At 47.9% G+C, this 9,735-nt stretch overlaps 1 protein-coding gene across 2 annotated transcripts; it reads right to left on the bottom strand.

The window, feature by feature from the left end:
* Window positions 1–759: 759 nt before the first annotated feature.
* LOC101696683 (homeobox protein MSX-3) lies at window positions 760–8,935 on the bottom strand. 2 transcript variants are annotated; one of them, XR_015440414.1, is made up of 3 exons: window positions 8,634–8,935; window positions 5,785–8,085; window positions 760–3,647 (listed from the first exon to the last, which is right to left on the bottom strand). XR_015440414.1 is itself a non-coding variant. In XM_004838994.3 (2 exons), exons 1-2 carry the CDS (start codon window positions 8,845–8,847, stop codon window positions 7,691–7,693), a joined length of 609 nt encoding a protein of 202 aa, XP_004839051.1. In that variant the 5' UTR covers window positions 8,848–8,935; the 3' UTR covers window positions 4,937–7,690. The 2 variants fall into 2 exon arrangements, 1 of the variants encoding a protein (XP_004839051.1); XM_004838994.3 differs by lacking the exon at window positions 760–3,647 and having other exon boundaries at window positions 4,937–8,085.
* Between the last annotated feature and the right edge of the window lie 800 nt (window positions 8,936–9,735).

Below are 9,735 nucleotides of genomic sequence, written 5' to 3'. Positions count from 1 at the left end.
GAGGTTCTAGCCACGGCAGTGTGGAGTGAAAAAGTAACAGCATCTGGTTGGGAAAGGAAGTAAAATTATTTCTATTCTAGATGGCATAATCTTATATATAGAAAATTCTAAGAAATCCACTGAAATAAGGATTAGAACTAATAAATGAATTCAGCAAGCTTTTTTTTTTGGTACCGGGAATCAAACTCGGGTCCTTCAGTGTTTGAAGCAGGCAGCAGAACCACTGAGCTAAATCCCCAGCCCTCAGCAAGCTTTTAAGACACAAAAATCAACATGCAAAATCAGTGTATTTCTATACACTTACAATGAACAATCCAAAAATAGAATTAAGAATTCTATTTGCAATACAATCAAAATGAATAAAACACTTAGGAATAAATTTAACAAAAGAAGTACAAAACTTATACCTTGAAAGCTATAAAACATATTTCAAAGAAGTTGAAGAGTTAAATAAACTATAAAAGACTTAAAAGAAAACATAGGAGTAAATATTTGTGACCTTCAATCTGACAAAGGATTCTTAGACATGATACCAGAGTATGAGCAAAAAAGAGAGAAAAACCAGGTAAATTGGACTTCATCAAAATTAAAATATTTTGTGCTTCAAAGGGTACCATCAAGGAAGTGAAAAGAGAACCCATAGAATGGAAGAAAATATTTACAAGTCATATATCTGATGAGGGTTTAATATCCAGAATATATAAAGAAACTACAAATGAACACAAAAAACAAGTGACACAATTTAAAAATGGGCAAAGAACTTTAATAGATATTTCTCCAAAGAATAGCCAATAAGCACATGAAATGATACTCAGCATCATTTGTCCTCGGGAAAGTACAAATTAAAATTATAATAAGATTTATGCCCACTAGAATCAAAACACCAGATAATTTTTGACAAGGATGTAAAAACTCTCATGCCCTGCTAGTGGGAATGTAATACAGTGCAGCTGATTTGAGAAACAATACTGCAGTACCTCAAATACAGTTACCACATGATCCAGCAACCCCACTCCTAGGTATATCCTCAAAAGCAATGAAGACATATGCCCACACAAAAACTTGTACCCAAATGTTCATAGCAGCATTATTCACAATGCCCAAAACGTGGAAATAACTTAAATGTCCATTAACTGATGAATGAATAAACAAATGTTTTTCATCCATAAAATGGAAGATGAACATTGAAAACATTAAGTGAATGAAACCATGCACACACAGACACACACACACACACACACACACACACACACACATCTTACTATATGATTCCATTTCCACAAAATGTCCAGAACAAGGAAATCTACAAAACCTACACACAGAAAGTAGATTCTTGTTTTGTTTTGTTTTTGGTATGGGGGATCAAACTCGGGGCCTTGCGCTTGTGAGGCAGGAGGCGGAACCACTGAGCTAAATCCCTGGCCCTAATAGATTCTTGATAGCTTGGGGCAGGCTTCTTCCTGAGGTGATGAAATGTCCTAAAATTAACTGTAGTGATGGTTGTACATGTCTGTGAACACACTAAAAAGCTCTGAATTATAGACTTTAAATGGGTGAATTCTATGGAAACCTCAGTGCTTCTGGGTTTCTGATAAAATGAAAGATAACTGCTAATGTTATAGTATGGTTATGCCTTTTCAAATCATCTTTTTTAAAAGACACATCTTGAAGCATTTGTGAAGGGAATACTATGACCTCTAGGATTTGCTGTCCAGAAAAGCAGTTGTTTTGGGTTCAGATGAAACTGGATCATCTCTGAGCTGACAGTTGCTGAGGTTGGGAGCAGAGGCATGGAAGTTTACAATCCATGCCTCCACCTTGTGTGTGTGTGTGTGTGTGTGTGTGCGCACGCACGCGCGTGTATGAATAATCACACTGGAATTTTCCATAACAGAAGAGAAAAAGTGCTGAGGCAGGCTGAGGTGTGGATAGTACCAGTGGCAAGATCCAGACTTGAATGAAAAGTTCATATTCAACCAAATCTTGTCACCAGGCTGCATCTAAGGGACAGATGGCACACACTGTTTACTCTTGCAGAACTTTTGACAGAGTTGTGACTTAAGTCCACAGACATGAAGGAAGGAGCTGTCATTGTCTCTGCAGAAACAGAGTGACCCCTCCTGAGAGTGGCCTGTGGAGACCAAAGGTCATCAGTCCTCTCCACAGCATTAGGAAGCAGGCCAGTGCTCACTGCAAACTGCACCCGTCATAGCCTGAAGGACAAGTGTGTCACTGGCCATGCTGTTGAGGAGTTCAAGAGCACCCTTTCAGCTGAGGTGGCTCTTTGCATTCAGGGCTGTTCCAGGCCACCATCCAGGTGGACACTGTCTCCTCACCACAACTCCTGACTGCTGCAGTCCTCCCTCTTTCACCAAAGAGGAAGATGTTACTGTTGTTTCTGCAGATTGCTGCTGAACTTAATGTTTTTATGTTTTTTGGTACCCAAGTTTTAACAATTCTTTTTTTTTTCTTTTCCCCTGTACCTGGGATCAAACTTCGGACCTTGGACTTGTGAGGGAGGCACGTTGCCACTGAGCTAAATCCCTGGCCCAAACCCAAGGAAATGGTTTTTTTTCTTGTTGTTGTTGTTTTGGTACTGGGGATTGAACTCAGGACCTTGAGCTTGTGAGGCAAGCACATTGTCACTGAGCTAAATCTCCAGCCCCTGTACTTAAGTTTTAAACAGTGATATTGTCAATTCATCATTTATTATCTTTTTTTTTAATTGTTTGAGACAGGATCTCACTATGCAGTTCAAACTGGCTTTGAACTCACTAGGTAGCCCAGGCCAGCTTTGAACTCATGGTGATCCTCCTGCCTCAGCCTCCCGAGTGCTGGGATTACAGGTTTGCACCACCACATCCAGCTGTCTTTTTATTTTTTGCCTCATACCTGAATATAGATTTATTCTTTTTTTTTTCTTTTTTTGGTACTGGGGATCGAACTCAGGACCTTGTGTTTGCGAGGCAGGCAGCGGAACAACTGAGCTAAATCCACAGCCCAGAAAATGGATTTATTCTAGGAAGTCACAATTTACTTAACACTGGAAAATCTACTGTAATTTCCCCCAACAGATCAAAGAGGAAAATTATTTAATTATCTCAGTATATGTAGAAAAGAATTTGATAAAACCCAACATTAGCCAGGGATTGAGCTCAGTGGCACCATACCTGCCTGGTAAGCACAAGGTCCTGAGTTCCATCCTCAGTACCAAGAAAAAAACCAGCAAACAAAAACACATTAATTTATGATAAACTTTTTACTAACCAGCTGCAGAAAAGATCCTTAAAAAATTGGAAAAGGTGTCCAGAAAAACCCACTGCAAATACCTTGCTTTTGCTGAAAGTGTCTAATTTAAAAACCAAAATGAGACAAAGATGAACCTTCTCCAAGGTGCTTCTGTTTGTGTTCAGGCCAGAGGCTCTAGCAGCCTACTGAGAAAAGAAGTAGGAGGTGCACCATGCTGTGTAGCTGCAGCTCATCCAACACTGTCCCAAAGGGCTTCTGAATAAGCTAGGACTGTAGTTCTGTCTTCCTGCAGGGTCCCAGGACTGCCTCCAGAGCAACCTTCACCCTCTGTGTGCAAAAACCAGTGCACATTGAAGGTAGAGATGGTTCCTCATTCTGACAAATTTTCAAAGTACAACCTAGAAAAAATAACACTTCATGAATGTTTAAAGGAGTAATGTAGCTGTTTGGTGTGGCTTTTAAAACACAACTCACAAATGCTAAGACATTCTTTTTCTTCATCTTATCATCTCTGAAATTTAGCATTTTATTATCACTGGCCACATCTACTTAATTCACTGCATGATTTTTTTTCTTAATATAGCATGTAATAAACCATCAGAAATAGCAAAAATTCTGTATGTTTAGATGATATTTTTAGGTGATCATTTTAAAAGTGAAAATGAAAGTACTGGAGCTTCAGGCTAACTAGGTAACATAATGTATTATTGCACTAGGAAGACAGTGCAGTCCATTTATTCAGAAATTGTTCCTGAGGTCATGCATCAAGTTGGGGACTGGGGAGGCTTGGGGACCACAAAGAAGACCAGGAGAGAACATTTCCCTTTCTTAGTGTTAAAGTAAGTTGGATCGAATTTCAGTAATATAGAAAAGACATTATTCTTTAAATGCCTATTCTTTTATCTTTATAGTTTATTGGAAGGAAGTATGCCCAGAAGTGTTTCATTGTGTATAAAATCACATGTTGTGGCAGGGACAGTGAATACCACAGTACCACTGCCCAGGTTAAGAATCTAGTCAACTTTTCAAAAATCACTCTGACCTCTAGATCTTTAGGATGATCCAAGGTCTACTGGTCAGATTTTGTGAATCCCTTCCTCAAAAATACCATAAGCAGGACTGACTGGGCCCCTACCCTCTGAATGGTCCACACACACAACATCATGGCCTGGTGTTCACACCAGAAGAGGGGCCCAAAGCAGCTCCCAATAAACCCAGAAAAGACTATTCCAGGCGGCTGGTAGGGGGTCCATGGGCTGACCTTGTGCCAGAATGTTGCCCAGGCAAGCCAGCCCCATCCATCAAGTATGTGAGCCTGCCTCTGCCTCCCCACCCTCTTTGGATGTAACCCTGATATTAGGAGCTTTGGGGGCATTTTTTAGGGCTCAGGTCACTCCTTTAATGAGACATGAGATGCCACTGGTGGTGGTGGGGTTAATGGGGTCCTTCACAGTCTGGTTCTCTACACTTTGGCTCTGCCAGAGGTCACCCACAGTTCATACCATCTCACTACTTGCCCACTATTCATCCTTGGACCACACAGCCCTGCACCTACAAGGAACACGGTCTTCCCTAATGGCTGTCTTGGCCACCTTGTTAAGTGTTCCCACCCAGATCACAAACTCCCAAGGGCAGGGCAGTGGCTCCAAGTTCACCAGCAGAGGGAGGCCCAGCATGGGTAGCTGAAAGGGCACTAATGGAGGACCAGGAATCCGAGGCTCAGAGTATCCATCTATAAGATGAGGGGGGAGGCAGAGGCCCCCAGTTCCTCTGAAGGGTCACGATGGTGCATCCTTTCCTGGCTCTGGGCCGCCTCTGGCCTTCATAGACCTCTGACTTGGCAATCCACTGGCTAAATTCGTGAGGTAGCCAGCAGGGGCATACACCCTGAGACCCAGCCAGAGTTTATAGGGAACCAAGTCCTTTAAGAGGGCTGATGAAACAACCATCTCTTCAAAAAAGTCTTTCTTGAAAAATTCACCTCAGCTTTGTTCTGAAAGCAAACACTACTTGGACAGTAACAAGGGCTGTTGCCATGATGTGCAGGCACATGCTCATCCCACCCTCTAGGTCCCCTAGAGCTGGGCTCCCCCTGGAGGTCAGGGCACCAGGCTCAATGGGGATATCTGGGGAGAGGCTCCCTATATATTTTGGGTCAGAGAAAGTTACAGAGAGACAAATTAGCAATTTCCTCACTTAATTCAGCAGATTCTATGTCAGCCCTGAAGTGTCTGGGACTCTTCACTCTATGGCCCTGTAGGGTCATTTATATGTCTCAGCCAGCACTTACTGTATGGATAAAGACAAGCTACCAGGCAGCAAGGCTGCACATGCAGACTCCTGCTCCATTGGAAGGGCACTGAACACTCATACACTCGTTTTCCTCCTATAATGGTTGGTTCCAAAAATAAATGGGCCGAGGATGTAGCTTAGTTCATTTTACAGCACACACACACACACACACACACACACACACCACAAAACAAAACAAAAATGAACACCATGATTGAAACATAAAACTTGGTCCTGACTTACCCAGTGTCTCTCAGGAGCCTCAGATTTAAGAACAGAATCCAAGTATGCACAGGTCTTAAAAAGCAGCAGGTGTGCCTGGCAAATGAGGGTCATGGGAGGTGCGGGTTGCTGCTGAGGCTCCAGCCTCCCTCCATCCCAAGCTCCTCTTCGCTATAGTATTTACAGACCAAGAATGAGTCTGTCCACCTGAGAATCTGACATTGGGTTTTACAACTCAGGTTCCATCACTTTTTGGCCTTCTGGTTAAGATCAAATGTAACAACTCAGATTCCAACACACACTGGCAAGCATCTGAGAGGGATAGGTGCTTTCCCTTCCATCATTTCATTTTAAAAACCCAAGAGTTTCTGTTTTCCCAGTGACGCAGGGAGAATGTCTGATGGACATCAACAGGCAATTTGGTATAATGTTATGTACAATTGTGTGTCTGCTGTTGTTTTCTTATGGCATGGTCACACAGCAGCCTGTTGAGTATTGTGTAGCAGGGTCCTTCCCTCCTCCTGCAAGCCAGGAGGACCCAGCCCAGGGCCACCAAGGTTAGTCCTGGGTGAAGAGTGTGGAATTCCTCCTGGTCCTCTTGCCCACACAGCCAGCATCCTTCCTGGTCCAGTTCCTCCTCTCCAGCTGGAAGGCAGGACCTAGGAGGAGAGGAAGGGCTGTAGCTACTGTTACCCCGAGGGGAACTTGTATAAACTCACAGCACACTCTATCCTTAAGTCTCCAGATGGCTGCTGAAATAACAGGGAGAATGATACTTGTTTTTTTCTTTTGCATCTCAGGGACAGGCACCCTAAGTGTTCTCAGTCCTGCATGGAGGGTGAATGCCCCACAAGGGCAGCCCCTCAGCATAGATGAGATACAGCACAATATTTTCCTTCCTCAGGTAAAGCCAGTGGCGTCCCATTCGTAAAAGAGCTCAATCCAGTGAAAGCAGCAGCAGAAGGATAGCCAGCGTGTTCCTGGCCTCCCCGGCCGTGTTAGAGAGAAGCCTTAGGACTCATCCAAGACCACGGCCTCCTCCTGGGTGCTTAGCGCAGGGCAGCCGGGGCAATTTTTCTTATTCGGCCGCCAGAGGGCGCGAGCTCCAGGCTGATAGCCCACTCCCCCTGCCTCACGCCGCGGTCCTAAGGAGTGTCTCACAGGAGACTCTGTCCCTAAACCCCACAGAGCCCTCGTCCTCTGCCCCTCGCTGCCTCTCCCACACAGCCTTGGACTCCCAGAACAGTCTATACTTTTAAAAAATGAAAAAAGTTTCCATTCCGCCTGGAAGTAATAAATCTAGTCACGATGAAAATAATCAGTGTTTCTAGCCGTCTTGGCATCAAATTATTTTAATTGCTTGTCCTGGAATTCGTTTCTCTCTGCCGCTCAAAACCATCTCATAGAACCTTCTGCGTGCACATAGTCATCTGGAGGGAGCTCGGGCATCAGAGCCGCGGCACGTTCCCGGAGCAAACTTCAAAGTACTTTGTTGTTTGTTTTGTAAGAAGTAAATAGATCTGTTTTGGTTCTCTTCGAGGCCACTGTTATGAAGCTCTTTTCATTGCCTTTCAGAAAAAGTTTGGTACGAACATAATTTTAAGAAAATTTATCGCTTCTCGGCCTTTTGGCTAAGATCGAGTGAAGAAAAATTTAAAATCTAAGATAACTACCAATAGACTTCAAGAATTAAATATAACATCGCATTAGCAAATTTAAAAAGAAAATGAGAAAACCAAGCCAAACAAAAACCAAAAAGCGACATCGAAACGCTGCCAGGTACCAGGAGCAGCACCGCTGGGATGCACAAGACTGGTCTGCAGACCGGCTGAAGCGCAGGCCTGTGACCGCGCTGGCCGCGAGGGATTAACAGGACAAGGCCGCCCTCCCGCCTGAAAGACTGCCAAGCCGACTACAGACCCTCGGCCTAAGACAGGTAGTACAAACCACAGGCGGCGGCCGGGCCCGCGAGGAGCCGGGGCACTGGCGGCAGAGCGCTCACCGCAGCTCCGTGCAGCGGGGCACCCAGAGGGAAGGGCAGGGAGAAAGAGGGCAGCAGCGGCTTGGCTGCCAGCTTCAACTTCTCCAGCTCGGCCTCCTGCAGCCGCTTGGCCTTGGCTCGGCGGTTCTGAAACCAGATCTTGACTTGCGTCTCGGTGAGGCTCAAGCTGCTGGAGAACTCCGCACGCTCAGCGACAGACAAGTACTGCTTCTGGTGGAACTTGCGCTCTAGAGCCAGGAGCTGCGCCGTGGTGAAAGGCGTCCGCGGCTTGCGGTTGTTCTTGTGTTTTCGGAGGGTGCAGGGTGAAGGGCTGAGGGCACCTGAGAGAAAAGAGAAGCACAAAACGGGCGCTCAAAACCCGGCGTCCAATACTGCCGGGCCCCTGCAAAGGCCGGTTGTGGGTGGTAGTTCTCGCTCCGTGACTGGCGCTTGGAGCAATGACAACCCAAAGGCCACCAGGGTAAGCGAAGCAAGGACCTCGGAGGCGGTGGGGGAAGGGTGGGCCGTCCTGGATCGGTCTGTCCTGGATCGGGCTCTGCTCCCTAAATCCGCTGCTCCGCACCCTGGGGTGCACAGGGACTCTACCCTCCTGAAAAAAGCCAGAAGCAAACGTCAACTATCTTGGGAACTCCGGGTGGGCGGGGGTGCTTTGGGAAGAGAGGGCAGGCGCAAACACACTTGGCTGAGTGGGACCTGGCTGCCTCTCAGACCTGGAAGCGCTGTGGGTTGGGTGGTGGTGGTGGTGTTTTTTCCCCCTTGCCTTTAGGCTGGCACCGTTACTGGCTGGATACTTCCTAAGTTACAGTCTTCTGATCCTGGGCAAGGCGGGCCCTTCTCAGAAGACAGGAATGCGAGGCTCGGCACTTACGTGGGGGACACGCGCGGGCAGCGGGATGAAACCAGGATCCAGGCTCCGTGTCACCCCGCGGCCTTTCCTCCTCGGGCTCTGCGGGCTCCGGGCCCTGCCCAGGCTCTGCCTCCAGCAGCGACTCAACGCTGAAGGGCAGCAGGGCAGACCCGGTGCCGTCCTCGCCACGCGCCCTGAGCCCAGTGGGGTTCATGGACAAAGGTGCCGGTGCCATGCGTAGGGAAGCAGGCGCGGCTGGCCCAGAGGGACGCTCTGGACATATGCGCAGAGCGCCAAACTTCTTTCTGCCCCGGGTCTGCGGCGCCCTCGCCCACTACATTCTATAAAAAGGTGGCTCCGCTTTCATGCGCCGCTCTCCAATCCTAGCGGCAAGTGCTGTGCGGGCCTGAGAGTCGGTTGGCTTCGCTGCCCTAGAAGGCGGGACGGACAGGGAAGGGCGGGGCTGCCTCCTGGGTGGGACCCCCAAGCACCGGCCCGGGCTGGCCTGGCCGTGCCCGTACCCGGCTCCCGCTCCCTCTGTGCTCTGCCGGAGCGTTGTTCACACTCCTACTCCAGGGAAGATCGAGAGGCGGCCGGTGATGTGTCGAGCTGTCCGAGCCTCCCAATGCTGAGGCACTCACGGCGGGCGCGGCGCATTGTAGAGCCCCCGTCGGGGCATCTGCTCTTGGTCTTGCGCGGATGCTGTGCCTTGGACTTCTCTGAGCAGTCTGCGGCTCGGCCCCGACACAGCCTGTGGAGTAGTCCTGTGCGGCTCTTGCGCAAGTCTTCCTACTGCACCCCAGCCCTTGAGCCCAGAACCCCGTTGCGTGCTTACTTCTGCCCTGACACTCTCCCTGCACCCTGAGGACAGAATGTGACAGACCCTGAGCCCGGATTGGGAACTCCGCCTCCGTTCTCCTGAAGTGGTTATCCGTGGCTCTGGGTAGCTCTTGGGTCTCTGGAGCGGCCGAGCGTCCTCCTGAGCAGTGGGCGCCCCCAGAGCTGCCCCTTCGTTCTAGGGCTGAACCCCACGAGTGTCCCGCAGGACTCGTCTCAGGTTCATGAACAGACAGAGGTGAGTCTCTCACTGACCCTGCGCGACAGGCTAAGAACACAGGCTTGG

Source organism: Heterocephalus glaber, unplaced genomic scaffold (genome assembly GCF_053883595.1).
Source record: "Heterocephalus glaber isolate CG9 unplaced genomic scaffold, H.glaber_assembly_v1.0 deba00001497, whole genome shotgun sequence".
NCBI lineage: Eukaryota > Metazoa > Chordata > Mammalia > Rodentia > Bathyergidae > Heterocephalus > Heterocephalus glaber.
Note: the sequence above shows the minus strand (reverse complement) of the source record. Positions and strands in the feature narration are given on the sequence as shown.

Bases quoted from the DNA above. Each gene is read 5' to 3' on its own strand.
- LOC101696683 (XM_004838994.3), bottom strand. From the start codon at position 8,847: ATGGCACCGGCACCTTTGTCCATGAACCCCACTGGGCTCAGGGCGCGT. The intron at 8,086-8,633 runs GTAAGTGCCGAG...CTTTTCTCTCAG, and splicing joins TGCCCGCGCGTGTCCCCCAC to GTGCCCTCAGCCCTTCACCC.